At 36.6% G+C, this 19,660-nt stretch overlaps 1 protein-coding gene across 1 annotated transcript; it reads right to left on the bottom strand.

Annotated features, from left to right (window-relative positions):
- Positions 1 to 1,966: 1,966 nt before the first annotated feature.
- Positions 1,967 to 19,281, bottom strand: LOC136235253 (valine--tRNA ligase, mitochondrial 1). The gene is made up of 21 exons (XM_066024847.1): positions 19,063 to 19,281; positions 18,474 to 18,539; positions 18,311 to 18,367; positions 18,043 to 18,221; positions 17,887 to 17,959; positions 16,940 to 17,005; positions 16,769 to 16,852; positions 15,680 to 15,757; positions 15,488 to 15,571; positions 15,312 to 15,391; positions 13,967 to 14,024; positions 13,599 to 13,901; positions 13,329 to 13,499; positions 12,705 to 12,904; positions 10,888 to 11,290; positions 10,551 to 10,802; positions 9,968 to 10,468; positions 9,314 to 9,420; positions 8,652 to 8,751; positions 4,370 to 4,518; positions 1,967 to 2,392 (listed from the first exon to the last, which is right to left on the bottom strand). The coding sequence occupies exons 1-21, from the start codon at positions 19,063 to 19,065 to the stop codon at positions 2,230 to 2,232; spliced, it is 3,177 nt and encodes a 1,058-aa protein (XP_065880919.1). The 5' UTR covers positions 19,066 to 19,281; the 3' UTR covers positions 1,967 to 2,229.
- Positions 19,282 to 19,660: the final 379 nt, after the last annotated feature.

The following is a 19,660-nucleotide window of genomic DNA, read 5'->3' as shown; positions in this document are numbered from 1 at the left end:
AAGCTATGGTATGCAATGTTGGGATACCCATGGTATCCATCAGCCCTATCGGCAGCCTTATTGCTTTGTGATACTACACAATCAAGCTTGGCACTGGATTGAAGAATTTGAAGTACTGCCTCATCTTCAAGATGCAAGCCTTGTTAAGTTTGCTTCATTGATGGGTTCAGGAGCCTTCCTGGAGTGTTCTATAATAGTTAACATGGTAACTAATGAGGTAGACTCACTAGTTGAGCATATTGAAGAGGTCTTTTTCGAGGGTCAAAATACTTTATGCCGACCGTTATTTCCATCCCATCATTTTAGCATTGTCAAACTTGAGAGGAGAATGAGTTCTTTCTACCTTGTACAAGGCTTAAATCTGAGCAATCATACCCTTGTTTTAGCCCATTATACTCAGGATCATCAAGATGAATCTACACTAAAGGAGAAACTTCATGTTTTTATGGTAAGTGCAAAGCAAGCAATTGATCAACTTGGGCTTCTTCAGCAGGACAGGATACTACAAATCCCTCAGCAGCTCGATAAATGCCAGTTAAATCTCCTAGTTCTGAAAGGGTTCGAGATAATGATGACAACGATGAATATGATGAGCAAAAGAGAAGTGCTAGAGGTTTTGGATTGAGCTACTCATTTTTTGGACATGCAAATGCTAGTGATGGTCGAGGACAAGTTTTGCTGAAAATGACAAGGAGTAATGAAGTTATGTTTGGGAATGCGTTCCAGCCTTGTGATGGCGTTCCAATGGTGGCCAAACCTTATGCATGTTTGCATAAGGATTGGGTTATGAATCCAATCTTGGAGTCTATATTCAAGATTGCGTTTGGAGCTGATTTAGACAGCATGAATGGATCGAACGAAGAAGAATTGGCAGCCAAAATTGATGAAGATGAAGCTTTTGAAAAGACGAATTATCTTCATGCTCCTATCACAGGAACAATGAAGAAAGATGATATTTTGTCTAGGTTCCTAAAAAAGACGAAGGCTAATAAAACATATTTATCAGACATAACTCCGAACTGTGTGATTGAGGGCAAAGACACAACAACAGCCACTCTATCTTGGTTCATCTATGTTCTTTGCAAACATCATAATATGTAAGAGAAGGTTGTGAATAAAACGAGAAAAGTTTCAGAAGCAAAGGAATTTACAAATTTTGCAGAAAGTGAAGCAGGAGCTATTGAAAAGAAGAATTATCTCCATGCCGCTATCACAGAAACACTCATACTCTACCCGGTTGTGCTAGTTGACATAAAGGTTTGCTTTTCGGATGATACTCTACAAGATGGTTTTAGTATAAAGAAAGGAGATGTAGTAGCTTACCAACTTTATGCAATGGGAAGAATGAAATTCATATGGAGTGATGATGCTGTAGAATATAAACCAGAAAGCAATGAAGATGATCTGTTTCAGCCACAGCCACAGAGTCCTTTCAAGTTCACTGTCATCCCCCTACAAATTCAATGGGTTGTTTCTGTCCCGGAACCCTTTCAAGTTCACTGAGTTCCAAACTTCATACATTCTTGGGGACAAGAATGCTCTAAAGGGAGAAGCATTGTCACGATTATTCGAATTACTAGAGAAATTAAAAGGGGAATTATTAGATATTAATTAGGCGGGTGATTGTTTTACATTTAAGTGTTAATTAGTTGTTATTTAGGACTGTTTACAACAGTAACAATTGTATTATTTACAGCTGTAAGATTCTGTAACTACTGCCACATCAACAGTAGGTTGGTGTATATAGAATCATGCCTTGTATAGAAAAGGTATCCAATTAATATTGAATGAAACTATCTTTTTTATTATTATTATTAAGAATGAAACTCTCTCTTTCCTTCTTTCTCTCTCCCTAATTCTCTGTTCTCTTTCTCTTCTTATTCTTCTCCTATCTCCAACCCTAATTCTTCTCTATTTACTACTTCCAAAAATCCCTAATCGTAGCACATTGATAAATTAGTTTCAGTAAAAAAAAAAAATCAAAGTGCAATTTCTATAAATTATCACATTTAGTAACCCTACAAATAGAGTGTATCCTCTCCTATTAGGAAATTCAAGTATGAAAGCAGATTGAATTCCCAAACAATGATATGCTTGTAGCCATTATTTATTATGCATCTCAAACACAACTGCAAAATCTCAGGTTGGTTACTTTTCCGGGCGGTAATGGGCCGCGTTGCACATATTCTCCATCAGAATGACATCTACATGATTTTATATGCTTTCATTTTATGTCCGAATCTCAGCTTCGAGTCGAGAGCTCTCTTTCTTGAAGAAATCCATATCTTGAAGAAGTTTCGTCAGCTTCGCAGTGTCGGCTTCTTGAATATGAGATGGAGCTTTTTCTTTATATGTAGCTGCATTCACTGTATCCTCCAATTTTTCCAATTGCCTGTGCAAACAAATTGTTAAATTAGGGTTCCAATCCTAAGCTTTTCATATCTAAAACCTGTTCTTTTTCCCTCTCTAAATTTTCCGATCATAATGTACAAAATAAAGCCTCCCAGTGGGGTTAATTGCAGTCACTGAAGTTTGGAGTTAGTTTCAATAAGTGTTTCCAGCCATTTCAAACGGAAAAATAAGATGAATAGTGACAATGACATTCACGTTGGAAATGATTTAACTTTTACGCATAACATAGCAGACAGATGACAGGAAAAAAAATATATTTATTATGCACTTAATTCAGCTGCCTAAAAGTGTCGCGTGACAGTAAAAAAAAAAAAAAAATTCTTTTTATCTTTTTAGGTGTCACGGGGCATAACCTGCTTCCCTGCTTTTGTAAAAGACTATTTTTCAGGTGTAAAACATGAGGTTCCTAACCAAACACCTAAAACACTCTCTTTTGAAGTGAAAAGGCAAACATGAGCATGAAAAGAAGCAACCAAACACCCCCGTAGTATAGTTCTTTCTAACATGGCGGATTGGGACAACTAAACATGAACACTTTTGTGGCCAAATAGCTTCTCCACCTTTCATTTTTTAAACTTGATGATTTAGTTCAAATAGCGAGTTGACTTAGAATTCAGTAATATTGAGTTCACGAGTTTGATTAAATTAGCCCAAAAATGAAAGGTAAAGAAGACTATTTGGCAATAAAAGTTAATTTAGACTTGTTTGTTCTCCTAACCTATCATGTTGAGAGTTTTTTTTGCACTTCTATCCATGTGTATACTTTCACTTGATTTCTACCTAAAATGTAAAGCTAAAGAAAATATGGGTAAAAACTGAAGAATGTTAGTGTATAAGTATAACAAGAGAAAGGTTGAAATAAAGTAAGTAAAGGCCGAATACTTCACGAGCACACTGAACTTGGCCCAAAAAAACTCATTGATCCCCTGAAAAGATATTTCATTAGCCCCTTGAACTTGTTTAAATTGAACTTGATTAACTCCCTAGTGTAGCATGGCAGCGAAAGAGGCAAGTTGAAGCATGTATCGCTTTAAGCTAGTTCAGGAGGCCAACAAGTCACTTTAAGTAAGTTCAAGGTGCAAATGAGTCATTTACGTAAGTTTAGGGGGTCAACAAGTCATTTAAATAAGTTCAGAAGGATAATGAGATATCTCCAAAATTCAGGAGGTCAATCGGTTTTTTCTGAGGCAAGTTCAAGAGGCCAATAAGTCGATTTAAGCGAGTTCAGAGGGGTCAACAAGTTACTTTAAGTAAGATTAGGAAGCTAAGGAGACATCTTCAAAATTTAGGAGGTCAACTGGTTTTTTGAGGCAAATAAGTTAAAGCATGAAATCGCTTAAGTTCAAGGGGGTCAACAAGTCACATTTAGTTTAAGAGGCTAACGAAACATCTACAAAGTTCAGGAGTACAATCGTCTTTTTGAGACAAGTACAGTACAAAGGGCTTCTTAAGTATTAAACCTAAAATATCACTATCAAACATGACTGACAAACACTGTCGATAAGAACCCGATTGCAAACTATAAAACCGATTGTCATATGCCTAAGCAGCTCCCATGACACCACAAGTGCCTTAACTTATGCTGCCAATTAAGGATCAATTTAGTCCAAAATCAAGTTTGGGTGTCAATCTGGCCCTTTAACTTGACATTTGAGATAAAATTAGTTCAAAATGACGTGTCAACATGAGAAAGTGACATGTGTCGAACAGTTACCAATCATATATTGACACGTGTCATTATGGAGTTATTTGACCCTAAATATCAAGTTGAAGGATCGAATTCAATTCCCAAACTTTATATTGGACTAAATTAATCCTACTAGCCGACTTGAAGGGTTAAATTCATCCTTAATTTCTTATGCTGCTCATATTAAATCTATAGCGGACACGACAAAGAAAATTTTCAGATGCTCTGTATTTTACTAGTAATACATATATATTTAATTGAGAAACTTACTTCTGTGCTTCATCCATCTTATTTCTGATCTTCTCAAGCTCTCCTTCTAAATCAACTTTTCCATGGACCTCCAAATAGATTTTAAGATTTTCATTGACATTCTCAAATGCGCATCCAATGGGTGGAGCATCTTGACCACTCAATAATACCTGAAGAAATTATTTTGAGCATGGTGATTTTAGCAAAACAAGATAACATCTGAAGATTTTAGCAGAGATTTATATAGACGTGACAATACATTTCACGATTACAATATGATAAGAATATGTAATTGCTAAGCTAGTAGATAGCTGCAATCCTTCAAGGACAGTAGAAATTCTGGAACTTAAAATGAATTAAATAAACATTTGACGCACTGATATGGGTACGAGTGCGAGTACAGGTACGCGTACAGCAAACAGCAGTTTTAAGAAGTATGAAATACGGGTACGGCAGGTATACGCCAAATTTTATATATATATAAAACCACAAATAGGTCATCAACAAGGAACAATTAATACTTCAAACTATCAAGTCTAAAGACTATTCCAAGACATTTTCATGATCTTCATCTACAAACATTTAATATTGATTAGCTTTTAGTTATTTTTTTGCCAAATAAATTGGTAGGGGAAGCGTAGTGCACCGGGCCGCGCTTTTTAACTCCTATTTTTGTGAAGTTATTTATTAAAAAAAATCCTAAATTAACGTGTATCCCTGAGTATCCAATACGGGTATGTCAACCTCTTAGAAGTAGTGAGAAACATTTGATCGTTAAAATTTCTATGTGATTTCCATATAGCTTCATTGATGAGTTAAATCAACCTCTTGGGTTATCTAATTAATTTTCCATATAGCTTCATCAGAACAAAGGTGATGTCCAAGATTGTGTCAACTATCGAGGAATCAAATTAATGAGTCACACTATGAAACTTTGGGAGCGAGTGATCGAACAAAGGCTAAGGAGGACAGTGAAGATCTCGGAAAACCAGTTTGGCTTTATGCCGGGAAGATCAACTGTGGAAGCCATCCATCTAATGAGACAATTAATGGAGCACTATTGAAATAAGAAGAACGATTTGCATATGGTTTTCATTGACTTGGAGAAGGCATATGATAAGGTACCAAGGGAAGTACTTTGGTGGGCCTTAATAAGGAAAGGCATTTCGCGGAAATATATTGACATCATAAAGGACATGTATGAAGGAGCATGCACGAGTGTACGTACTAGTGTTGGGAAGACTGAAGAGTTCCTTATTACGATTGGAGTGCATCAAGGTTCTGCACTAAGCCCATTTCTTTTTGCCATCATTATGGATGAAATAACGAGTCCACTTCAAGATGGTATACCATGGTGCATGTTGTTTGCAGATGATATTGTGTTGGTTGATGAGACGAAAGAAGGTGTAGAGAGGAAGTTGGAACTATGGAGACAAACTTTAGAATCTAGAGGCTTTAAATTGAGCTGAAGTAAGACAAAATATTTGGAGTGTAAGTTTAGCAACGATGGGAGTAGGGAGGCAGGGACAATCACACTAGATGGGAGAGTTGTTCATGCCTCGGAGTGCTTTCGGTATTTAGGATCTATTACCCAAACAGATGGAGAAGAAGATGAGGATGTTGCTCATAGGATTAAATCTGGTTGGGCGAAGTGGAAGAGTGCTACGGATTTCCTTTGTGACCCCGGCATGCCTAATAGATTGAAGGGAAAATTCTACCGCACGGCAATCAGACGAGCATTGTTATATGGTACGGAGTGTTGGGCAGTGAAACACTGTCACATTCATAAGATGTCAGTGGCGGAGATGCGTATGTTGAGATGGATGTGTGGTCATACGAGAAAGGATATGGTGAGTAATGAAATAATTAGGACAAAAGTAGGGGTTACATCTATTGAGAATAAAATGAGGGAAAACCGACTAAGGTGGTTTGGCCATGTAAGACGAAGAGCGCTTGATGCGCCGGTTAGGAGGACTGAAGAGTGGCAAAGGGATGTAGTGGTGAGGGGTAGGGGTAGACCTAAGCAAACTTGGAGGAGGGTGATCGAGAGTGATATGAGTTTATTAGGGATTGAGGAGAATATGGTAGTGGATAGGACAGAGTGGAGGGAGAGAATTTGTGTCGCTGACACGACTTGATTGCACGGTTCCATATGATGGTTCATGTTAGCCGACCCTAAATCATTTCGGGACTAAGGGTTTGTTGTTGTATAGCTTCATCAGACAGGACCAGAAACACATTACAATCTTATGCACATCTCAAAATTGTTTCTCACGTATCTTTGAGACTGAATGCCAGTCAAATGTTGGGATTACTATTGGGTTAAATGCACCATTGGTCACTAAACTTTTATGGTTGTCACAATAAAATCATTCAACTTTGTCTCAATAAAGTCACCCCTGCCACTTCAAGAGCAAAAAGACTAAAACGACATGCGGCTGCCACGTGTCAACGATTTTTATTAAAATAAAAGGAATACAAAGAACAATTCCCGCCCCAAACTAAAAAAAATAAAAATGAATTGAGCTTGTGCAAGACATACACCAGTTCAATGTTCTTCAATCTTTGTGTCATTCTGCAAAGAATTATTACAATAACTTCATCAGAGATCTTTTTCCAAATGCACAAATTGATTAATATCATAAAGCCAATCTTAGAGCCTTCAAAACCTGCAACAACAAAGCTTTTTCGAAATTGCTATAAGAAAATGTATTGAGGATAAAAAAAAGGAAATAAAAATCTATGGAGCGACATTAACAATTAATGCAAAATAGCATACCGTTATCCTTGAACAAGTTTTGTATAGTAGCATTGAGGTTGTCACCAACACCATTCATTTTCTGTAGTTTGAACACACTCCAAATTCTGAGCGTATATTTCTCCTTGAACAAAAAATCTCCAAGTTGGGGCACTCCCCCACAATTTATTCCTGAGCACAATCTTGTGAATTTTGGCAAACTACGAAGATCCAGATTGTGGATAAACTCATACAAAACCACTTAATGTGTTCGAATATGAAACTGCAATTTTTTCTTTTTATAATTAATAAAAAAAAAACTTCTCTTTAGGAATATTAATATGCCATTAGAAAATCTATATCGTTTTCCTAAATAGTTTAGGACTACCAATACCTGCTGCTATATATATATATATATATATATATACAAACGATATTGGTAGTCCTGATCTGTTTAGGAAAACAATATAGATTTTCTAATGGCATATGAATATTCCTAAATAGAAGTTTTTTCTTATTAAATAAAAGAAAATTGCAGTTTCATATTCGACCACATTAAGTGGTTTTGTAAGAGTTTTGCCACAATTTAGAACTTTATAGTTTGCCAAAACTCACAAGATTCTGCTCAGGACAAAAAAGCTTCAACTTCCCATCTTTGGAAGAAGTAATTGTGGGAGAATGCCCCAACTTGGAGATTTTTGTTCAAGGAGAATTATCTGCTCCGAATTTGGAGTGTGGTCAGAAGATGGCAGCCTTAATGCTACTATACAAAACTTGTTCAAGGAAAACGGTATGCTATTTTGCATTAATTGTTAATGTCACTCTATAGATTTTTATTTCCATTTCCTTTTTTATCTTCAATACATGTCCTTATAGCAATTTAAAAAAGCTTTGCTGTAGCAGGTTTTGAAGGCTCTAAGATTGGCTTTATGATATTAATCAATTTGTGCATTTGGTAAAAGATTTCTAATGAACTTATGGTAAAACTTCTTTAGAGAATGACACAAAGGTTGAAGAACATTGAACTTGTGTATGTCTTGTACAAGCTCAAATAAGTTTGATTTTTCTTTTTTAGTTTGGGGCGGGAATTGATGTTTGTATTCTTTTTATTTTATTTTATTTTAATAAAAATGGATGATACGTGGCAGCCACATGTCGTTTCAGTCAGCAGCGAAAGTTGATTACGGGCTGATGTGGCAGCCGTGTCTTTTTGCTCTTAAAGTCACCGGAGTGACTATAAAGAGACAAAATTCAAAGTTGGATGAATTTATTGAGATAAAGTTGAGTGACCATTTTGAGATAACTATGAAAGTTCAGTGACCAACGGTGCATTTAACCCGATTACTATACCATCCCAACATGTTGAAAAGTCTTTAATACACTCATTGTCATGTCATGCACTTACAGCCAAACTTCATTCAAGCAAGTGAATTATAAATTCTATATTCAAATTAGAAGAATTCAATTTTAAGTGATTAAAGAAAGAGGGGAGGGGGGGGGGGGGGGAAGATAAATAAACGGTTAAGTTAAAGTCACCAAAACAAAGAAGCTAAGTTGCTGGGTTACCTTGAAAGATGATAAAGTTGCAAGGGTTAAAATCTCTAATTCATGGCTACTAATAATCTCTGCTACTGCATCACTTTGGCAAAATGCAAAAGCTGGAAGCCTGAGAAACAAATCATCACAAAATACACAATTAAATCAAACACGCATTAAACAGAACCAGAAAATACTCATCATATATACAGGGGGGAGACTTATTTCTATGCATCATGGGGGCTTGAAGCATGTACAAACACAGGCCCAACTTACCATGTGTTGAAATTAAATCAACAAATGGAGTTGCCAGGAATCGAACCTTTGATCACTTGGTCAAAGAGGCCCTGATAACATGTCATGGATTCAATTGGTTCCATGACATGGTATCAGAGCCTCTTTGATCAAGTGATCGAAGGTCCTCGCAACCCGATTTGTTGATTTAATTTTAACACATGGTAAGATGGGCCTATGTTTTTACCCGCTTCAAGCCTAATAAGCATTTGTGTGCGGGGGTGTGTAAGATATTAATATGAATTGGGCCTTTAACTATAAGCTTAAGCATTTAGTTCAATTGGTTCCATGACACTATGCATGCCAAATGAGGGGAGAAAATAAAGGTGTATAAGCAATAACCAAACAGTTTGATTAATTTGCAAGGAAAATAACAAACTAAAAGGCAAAATAATCACCTTTCATTCTTTTGCTTGCCGAGTACCTCACCCCTCAGAGACCGTATACACTTCACAGTAGACTCGACAAGGTCCATTTCATATTCCACCCTTTCATTTGTCCAGGCCTATAGAGATCAAAGGGTGTTCTATAAGTCACATAATTATGGTGTTTGACAAAACTTTAGGTATAAAAAAGGCGCTTAATACATCTTTAGCCCCATGTACTTGTCTAAAAAAGTCAACTGCCCCCTGTACTTTGAAAAAGTTCTATTAATCTCCTTAACTTGCTTAAAGTGACCAATTGACTCTTTGAAAGGTACCTATTAGCCCCCTGAACTTTCTTAACGTGATCTATTGGTCACCTGAACTTGCTTAAAGTGCGCAAATTTCAACTTTTCCAAAGAAAATCATTACTCCGCCACGTGGATTTTAGGGGGGTAATAGTTCACTTTAAACAAGTTTAGGGGGTAAATTAAACATTTTAAAAGTACAAGGGGGACAATTAGGACAAGTACAGGGGGTCAGAGATGTATTAAGCCCATAAAAAATGAAAAGAGAACTATCTACAATAAGACAGTGACTCGACTAAACTGAGCCATATGTGCCAAAAAAAACTGCGCAGTCCAGATGAAAATATATAGAATTATAAAAAGTGATGAAACTGGTAATTACTTCTAGAGTTGTTGGGTATTCAGAGATCATAATTGATTGTTTTCTTGCATGGTCATTAGCTTGAGGAAGGCGTTGCCACAATTCTTCAGTGACAAAAGGCATAAATGGATGAAGCAATCTCAGGCCATTGTCCAAGCACACCCATAGAGTGTCCTGTGCAGATTTCTTCGCAGAGGCAAATGCTGGATCACTACCAGTAAAGTAAGGCTTGATTGCCTCAATGAAAACATCACAAAACTGATATTGCCACCATGAGTACACTGCACTTGCTGCGTCTGAAAATTCATAGGAGTCCATCGCTGAAATAGTTCTTGATATGGCTTTGTTTAGTGCTGAGAGTATCCACTTGCAGCTAAAAGGCAGAGAATCTGTATCCAAACTCAGTTGTGGAACATAATCAATGTCAAGTTTGCTCATTGCGAATCGAACAGCATTCCACAATTTGTTACACCATTGACGATAACCAACAACTCTTTGAATGTCCAAATTTATTCTATCAGACTGAAAGAGAGGGGGAAAACATTATCAGGAAGAAAAAGAGAAGTTATAAATAATAAGAATTAGGACAAGAAGCAGTATGCACCTGAGCAGTATAGGTAACAAGAGCAAACCGGAGAGCATCTGCACCACATTCAGCTATACCACTAGGGAAGTCCTTCTTTTGTCCAGCTTTCGCAACATTTAGCTCATTTTGATCCAAATTACCCTCCTCTAGTCTCTTGTTAAGACCTTCAAGGGTTATTCCATTTATTACTTCGAGAGGATCAATAACGTTTCCTAGAGACTTTGACATTTTACGGCCATGTGCATCACGAATCATAGGATGCAGATAAACCTAAATTGAAAAAACAGATAGCTAACGATAAATATGCAAAGGAAATACAAGGTGCCAATAAAGCTTCATGGTAATATTTACTCACCTTCCTAAATGGAACATCACCTCCTAGTTTCATTCCCAACATCACCATCCGTGCAACCCAGAAAAAGAGAATGTCGTGCCCAGTTTCAAGCACTGAAGTTGGATAGAATGTTTTCAGATCATCAGTATCATCTGGCCAACCAAGCACAGACAATGGAAATAAACCAGAAGAAAACCAGGTATCGAGAACATCAGGATCTTGGGTCATCTGAAACTGCTTTCCAGCAAATTTCTGGCTAGCCTCTGCCAGAGCCTCCTTCTCGTCTCTACCAACTACCCAATGGTCATTGTGGGTACCAATTTCCTTTAAATCATCATCCTCAAGTGTGACATACCATGCAGGAATACGATGACCCCACCAGAGCTGCCGTGAAATGCACCAATCACGTATATTCTCAAGCCACCTGTGGTTTGCACAGCCATATAAAAATACTGAAACAGTTCTTTCTTTAGAGGATATAATATCAACAAACCATTTTTAATTTAAAAAAGGATTAATTACATATAGATGCCCTATGGTTTCGCCGATTTAAAGATGGGTACCTGTGTTATTTTTTTTTCAAATTTTTTTTTTCAAATACAACCCTGTGGTTTGCAAAATTTTGCATTTGGGTTCACTTTGTCAGAATTTGGCCGATAACGGCCTTGAAATGACAATTTTCAAGAGTTAAATGATATTTTAAGCAACTTTAATTCTTCAATTTTGTAGGTTTGAGGTCATTTAGGAGTTGTTTTTGGTGAGAGAGAACGTTAATGTTTAGAGAGAGAAAACTCCATAAATGATGATTTTGAAAAATTAAAAATATGGTTCCATAGTAAATATGATACTAAATAACTTTAATTCTTGAAATTTTTCATTTTGAAGTCGTTATCGGCCAAATTTGGCAAAGTAAAAAAATGCAAAATTTTGCAAACCTGCGTTTGCAAAAAAAAAAAAAAAAAACCTGCAAATCAGCGAAACCACAGGGCATCTATATGTAATTAACACTTTAATAAAAAGTGCCACCATAAACTTTGTATAGGGTATAGTGTTAAACTAAGATCCTAGAGTGCTAAAAAACTACAAGTTACAAGTTGAACCATCAAAAATATGCAAGAAGAAAACATGAAAGTAGGTGTTCCTCTTTTCTGTTAAGGCATACTTCACTAGAAGATGCCTCTTTTGGTGGTCATATAGTCAATCACATATCCTAAATAAAATCATTCTGTTTTACATTTCTTGTAATTCAGTGGGCAACAAGAACCAATAGATTTAGGCCCTCATGCTACCAGTTTCACCAACTCTGAAGTCTTTAGGCTTTGCTGCAGCAGGTCAGTTCTATCTCTCAAATACAAGTGCCAAGAAAGAGAGTGTACAAACACACATGACAAATAATCCACAGCACAGAGAATTGTCTACATGGCAAGTAGATGGTGTTCCACTTCAGAGATCATGGTCTCCTAGTAGAGTACGAGTATAAACTCCCATATCATATGCAATACATCGATCATGAAGTGCAGATTTGAATAAACTGCACTGTGCCTGCTAAATTTCTATGAACATACTACGCATAGCAGTGTGGTCAATGCACAAGGTGCCTTTCATTCCCTGATTTGTCAATGTTCAAATTGTTATGTAATAAATAATCTTGGCAGTGTCTAATAATGGTAATTCATATTTAGCAATAACACTTTCAGTTTGGCATACGAGCAGGATATTTTCTCACAATTTCTACAGTCGCATTTACAGTGTTTAATTCTTCTGCTCCACCATGCAACACAAAGTGAACATAGCTTTCTTTCATTAGAAATAGCATGCAGCAGGAAAAGAAAAATAACCTTTTCCACTCGGCCAAATATTGTTTCGGGAAGAATTCAAGCTTTAAATTTTCAGCATCAGTTGCTGCATCAAGTGCCTGCTTCGCTATACTGCCGCAGTTAACAAACCACTGGGGCTTAATCATTGGCTCAACAACCTCATTACTTCTTGAACAACAGCCAAGTCGCATCTCATTGTTTTTATCACCCCTGTACAAGCCCTACAAGTAAAATATAATTATTTCACTTGAAATATTGGTGAATCGAGGAATTGCATAATACCAATTGGACACATGTAATTAAGAAAAAACAAGAGAGGAGAGGTAATGATGTTTGAACTAAGTTCTAGTGATTGAATGCCAACCAAAGACAGAAATTAAAGAACCCTGCCTCAGTAAACATTGCGTGAGAGTGATGAGAGGCCATATAGTAGAAAAAAAGATATTCTACTCAGGGCTTATATTTGATTGGGAGCAGAGGACATGTATGTATGTCTCCTGTCTAAGTATGGACAAAAGAAGAGCAGTGGGAATCCAGAAAAAATGAATAAAGGAAAACCTTTTCAAGAATTCATATATCTACTAATTTGAGGGGAAAAAAAGAAAGTTCTTGTTGGACTTATGCTGTTATTCAATGGAGTATTACCTTTTTCTTTAATGATTCTGTCAATGCCTCACGGGCCTTGAAACGCGGCATTCCAGCAAACTCCGGGCCTCCATTGCTATTAATCTTACCGTCATCAGTAAAAATATTAATAAATTCGAGATTGTGACGCTTCCCAACCTCAAAGTCATTTGGGTCATGTGCAGGGGTGATCTGCCAAAAAATCAAACAAAAAAAAGCAACATAAAAAACCAGCCAGCCAAAAGGAAACCTGAAATTGTATTAGCACTCCAAGTATAGAAGCATCATTACCTTCACAGCACCAGTTCCAAAATTGGGATCAACAAGAACAGCATCACAAATTATTGGAAGTTTTCTTCCATTAAAAGGATGGACTACATGTTTGCCATGCAAATGACTGTACCTTTGGTCATTAGGATGAACAGCAATAGCAGTATCCCCAAGCATTGTTTCCACTCTAGTGGTGGCAACAATGATTTCACCTGAATCATCTTCCAAGCAGTAAGCAAAGGAAGTTAAAAGACCAAATTCCACTGGCTTGTCATAACCAGGAACCTTCAATAGTGTCTTCTCTTTGATATCAATATAATCTACCTGCAAAGAAAATCTTAAGTAGGAAAAGAATCCAACAATATACCATCATCTAACTCAAATATTACCTCTATATCAGATATAGCAGTTCGTAAGGTGCAATCCCAATTCACTAACCGGAGATCCCTGGATAAGATAATATTATGTTCATTCCAATGAAAAGTGAGAACATAATATATTATAATTAGTACAACGAAGGAACACTTCTCAAACAGCTAAAGCATGAAAAGCTCTCACGCACTACATAAGCATCCATCTAATTTGTGCAGCCCCAACTCAATCAATTCAAGGGTCAAAAATCGGAAAAATTAAATTGGATGACAAAATTCAATTATTATCTTGTCCTCACTATTTGTATTTATATCTAATTTTGGTAAAACAACTGGGACAACTACGCAATCTCGTTAAGTTATTTGAGCAGGCAACTTAAGCACAAAGGAATGCTCGAGCCTATGAAAGAGATGACAGATGCCAAGTGCAGCTGCACACTTAACAGAGGTATAAAAATTCCAAGTTATGATTCAAAATGCACAATAAAGCCGATATTCCAGAATCTTCAAAAGGCACAATGTAATTATGATCTAACCATTTTATCAAAAAAGTACAAAATGAAATATACAGACACGTCTTGAGAAATCTTAAACAAAGCGCTTAACTAACAAATGTAAATAAAATTCAATAATAATTTTGATACTGTTGACTCAAAAAACAGCCAGGTGAAGCTTGAAAAGAAAATGATATATTGTTGAAACAAGGTAGGAGGATAGGAATTTTAGGCAAGTAGAAATTGGAAATGTAAGCACGGACGGTGATAAAATAGCAGTTGATATGCACGAAAGCAAAAGCATTCATGTTCCATGGGCACCGAGTTCCAATAGGTTGAGTTATTCTGAAGTTGAAGGTGGACTTTGGCAATGAGTTTCATGGAGGTGGAGAGTTCCAGACCTTGAGGTGAGGCCTCATGCAAGCCAAGATGCCTATGCCTAAACCAGAAGCATGGGCCTGCTGGATATCTGCCTTTCCTATTAGAGTACTAACTACTAAGAATAGCACCTTTGTGCTTTATGCTGCTAATGTACCTTTAGCAACTATGAACATCATAATTGGATAAGAACCAGCAGAGATATTTTGCACATGCCAAAGGGAAAAACACATTCAGAAGCAGCTAGATTCGAAATCATTAAATAGTAATTATATAAAAGCGACATGGTTTGGGTATATGACGAGTCATTAATATAAAACCAATCTCATACTCAGAATTCATCCTTCGTCAGGCACTTGAATCCGAACTATGATGTGTCACGGAAATTAATTCTATATGCAAAATGACAGCTATGCTGAACAGAAATAAGGTACATTTGCAAAAGACCATTCTCCAGTCATTGATGATCGCAAAATCCCATTTCAGTATACCTATAGATGAGACCTTCTTTGAATAGCCGGACAAATTCCTCTGTCACAGCCTTCGATCTTTGTTCGTCCATTGTAAAGCACTGGGATGACGAAGGACATGCAGTAAACAAGTATACATCATGACAAAATCAATTGATCTATGAAACTTATCCAAATTATTAAGGTTATATCATTACCTCACGTGACCAATCAAGAGAGGCACCCAGCCTACGCAATTGTCTCAGTATAGTACCCCCATACTCCTCCTTCCACTTCCAAACCTTTTAATTACAAACATCAAAGAAAATGCAAAATAAGTTGAATGGCATGGAAACTTGATAAATAAAAGGAAATTGTCGATAAGTTGATAATTGGTTGTAAAAGCTCACTTCGGAAATGAATTTCTCACGACCAAGATCATGTCTGGTCAAGTGGAGCTCGCGCATCAGCTTCTTCTCCACAACAACCTGCACATTATATATGGATATATTTCAGTCATCACAATCTATAAAGTCAATGATATACAGCACACAACCTAAAAAGTCAAACATATACAAAAGGAAAGAAAAATCAACAGATGATTTGTGCACATCCGAAAATGGTGTTATTTAGTGGGAAGAATTCATGAATCCCATGAACATATGATAACTAAATATCAATTAACTGGTAGACAAATTGGTAATCAACTAATCATATTGTGTTGAAGAGTATCTAGTATAAAAAATTGATGCAACTAGTTAAACGGTCATGGCTATACGTTGGGTTGCTGAAGGAGAGGTGGAGGTGTGAAAGATGGGCTCGCAAAGGTATACGATTTTGCAGATAATAGGAAAATTTCTTCTTTGTACCTCCCACTATTTTTCGGAGTGTGGAAAAGGTAGCTATTTCCATAGTATACACACACATCCCCATTTGGGTGTTTGATAACTCGTATCCAAAAATTTAACATATAAGATATTTAGTACTTTGACTTGTGAAATTGGCTTGAATAAAATTTCTTCAAGCTCTGTGTGTGATAACATTGTAGTCTCTAGACATTTTCTTATAAATTCAGTTAATATTACAAGTACAAATTTTTTGCTTAATACACTTCGCTAATGAGGAGGGTGAGCCTTCGCGCAACGGTAAACGTTGTTGTCGTGTGACCGAGAGGTCACTGGTCGAGTCTTAGGAGCGACCTCTTGCCAAAAAAATTGGCAGAGGAAGGTTTGCCCCAGCACACCCTTGTGGTGGGGCCCCTCCCCGGACCCTTGCTTAGCGGGATGCGTAGCGCACCGGGCCGCCCTTTACACTTTGCTAATGAGAAAGAAACCCTTAACAACCTCTGATTCAAACTCTGTTGGACCTCTAACCCTTGACCCTCTACCTTTTGCAGTTCTTTGACCAATCCAGGTCTAAAAACCATGCTAGAGTGGATCACTTAAAATGAATAAATAGTACATCATATTTGACCAATTAAAGAATTGAGCAAAGTTCACCTGTGTTGCTATCCCAGCATGGTCCACGCCAGGTACCCACAAGGTATTATATCCCGACATTCTCCGCCAGCGAATAATTGTATCCTGATTACAGTAAGAGCTGTAGATTCATATCATACCAAAAAAAAAAACCGCAAACAGGTAGAAAATAGAAAACACTATGTTACAAACCTCTATAGCAGCGGTTAGAGCATGACCTATATGCAGAGCACCAGTCACATTTGGAGGTGGAAGAACCTGCATAATGATATTAAAGAATAGAGAAATGAAAACTAAATCTATAACTGTAAGGGGGAACAAGAAAAGGAAAGCATACAATATCTTATCGCAACCAAAAATGTTTACATAAGAACTATACTCTTATCAAGATACGAATGGGTAAGTCCTTTCTATCAATATGAAGGAAAGAAAAAATATATAATAAATAAATAACAGAAATCAAAACCATAAAAGAACAATAAGTTTAAACGAAAATGGAATACAAAGTGTTTATGTATATACATCAATTAGAAATTCACCAAAATCAACACGAAAGTCAAAAAAAGAAAATGATTTGTTGTTACCCATAAACAATTTAGAAGGTGATGTTGACGGTTCCCCTGAAGTCTAAGGATTCCATGATAAAAATTAAGCTTCACTTTATCAATCAAAGACTCGACTTGATATGGACATCATTTGTATCTTTTATAATCGAAATAGGACACTAATCAACATAAAGAACAAATGCACAATTTTTTATCAAACCTACTAGTATCTTATATTCATCAAAATCAAGCTTCATGCAAAATGTTTTTGTTTAGCAAGAAATGCGACTTCAACTAGAATCTGTGATTTATTTATAATGTAATGATTGTGACCGAGAGGTCACGGGTTCGTGTCTTAGGAGCGGCCTCTTGCCAAAAAATTGGCAAGGCGGCTTGCCCCCAATACACCCTTGTGGTGGGACCCCTCTCCAGACCCTCGCTTAGAAGGGACGCGTAGTGCACCGGGCCGCCCTTAATGATCCTAAAGCATGTGTATCCAAAATGTGGCCGTAATGTCATGCCATACCATGAATTCAGAATTGAAGTGCATCTCAAACACTAGGAGAGCACTCAGTAGTACAGTATCACACTTACAATGGTAAATGGAGGTTTGGAGCTTTTTGCATCAGCAATGAAGTAACCTGATTTTTCCCACCAAGTATACCATCTACATATTAACAAAAATAGAAAATAAACTATATGAGACCAACAATAAATATGAACTGAAGAGTTTAAGTTCGTTGCACTAACGATTTTTCCACAGCAGTAGGGTTGTATTGTTTTGCCATTTGAGACGAAAGCTTTTTCTTCTCCCCAAGAGGTGTCTCGGGATCAACAAAGTCGTCCGGATTCTCTTCACCTCCAGCATCCCGCCTAGCATTCTTTTTAGCAGCACTCTTCTTTGATGAGTTACCAGATTCTTGTTGCGCCTGGGTGGAAAAAAAAAAAACAGAATTATAAAATCTCATCTATAATTTACAACTATCTCTAGGAATGCTAAAAAAAAGACCAAAAATACCTTTAATTTAGCTGCTTTCTCAGCAGCTTTAAGTTTCTTGAGTTCTTTTTCCCTGGCCTAGACCGCAAACAGAAAAAAAAGTAAAAAATAGAAAGCGATAAATAGAAGAATCAAATAAGAAACTAAATAGCAGCAAGGAAGTGTATTGGGGGCAGCAATGGACCTTTTCTTCCTTCTTCTTCTTGCGCTCAAGCTCCTCAGGGGTCTCAGCCTTTTTCTCTATTTCTGACTGCAAAATCAACAAACCAAATCGTATCAACAATAAATTCTATTGCTAACTACCATACCATGATTTATTAGTGGATAGTAATTTTATTTCTAAGTATAAAAAGTATAATTTAGAGTAATTTAGGGCTCTTTTTTCTAAAAAGTGTGAATGTGCCGGTGAATTATAGTATTCTCAAAGTCTGTAAGTAAATTGCGTCTGCTGGTTTCTAAAATAAAAAACATTGCAAAGAATAAAGAGACCTTAAATTTCCTAAGGTTTTGATAATCAAAACAATACCAGCCTAAGAAAGTACTTGAAGAACAAAATATAAATGGATTTCTACAGAGTTAGGAGAGAAATTCAAAGACGAAATGAACTAGAGAGAAAACTAAAAGAACAAGGGATTTGTTGAAATCTAAAGAAGATTGTTGAACTCTAGATTTTGCTTAATTTGTTTCCGTCTGCGGAGTGTGTAAACAATTTTCATCACGCAATTCTCTCTTTTATATATGTTGGTAATTCTGAACTATTGAAACTACCATACCATTTCTGCGTATATTGCACAATTGAAGTACCCTTCCCTTTGATCTGCTCACAGAAAAAGTTGCTTTGTGGCTGAAGAAAGCTTCTGAACAAGTGTTGCAAGTATCACACTCCCTTGGAATAACAGTGGAAAGGAAAATGAAAAGTGGAGAGCGGTTAGGAAATAACACAAGGGTTTAGGGTTTCAGCCGTTTCCTCAGTTTTGCTTAATGTTCAACTAAAATTATTAAATGGTTGTAAAGTGCTGGTTCGAGCCCAGCTGGTGCCCTAAACCTTGGGAAGGCTCTGGTTCGAGCATCCTCCCAGCATTCGCGAAATAAGGATTGCTCGGTTGGAGGGCCGATTTTACAAGTACATTTGCAAAAAAAAAAAAAAAAAAAAAAAAGTAATAAATCGAACTTGTTCATGTTTTTTTTTGTATATATACGTGTTATAATTTGAATGGTCAATGACTAATTTTTAAGTATTAATGTACGATTTCTCAAAATTAAGCTAAATTTTGTTTTAAATTATTAACATGTAAAAAAAATTGAATTTAGAGAGGGCCAAAAAATCTCTTTTTTTTACTTTTGATATTGATATTTCTGAACTGATGAAAA

The sequence above is a fragment of the Euphorbia lathyris genome, chromosome 7, assembly GCF_963576675.1.
Source record: "Euphorbia lathyris chromosome 7, ddEupLath1.1, whole genome shotgun sequence".
Classification (NCBI taxonomy): Eukaryota; Viridiplantae; Streptophyta; class Magnoliopsida; order Malpighiales; family Euphorbiaceae; genus Euphorbia; species Euphorbia lathyris.
The sequence above is the reverse complement of the archived record's forward strand: the minus strand, read 5'-3'. Positions and strand labels throughout refer to the sequence as shown.

What these genes read in the sequence shown, in the direction of transcription:
- LOC136235253 (XM_066024847.1), bottom strand. An exon ending in CCAAACCTCCATTTACCATT is followed by an intron (nt 17,006 to 17,886) that starts GTAAGTGTGATA and finishes ATCATTATGCAG; the next exon opens with GTTCTTCCACCTCCAAATGT. An exon ending in CAGAATCATTAAAGAAAAAG is followed by an intron (nt 12,905 to 13,328) that starts GTAATACTCCAT and finishes TTTTACTTGTAG; the next exon opens with GGCTTGTACAGGGGTGATAA.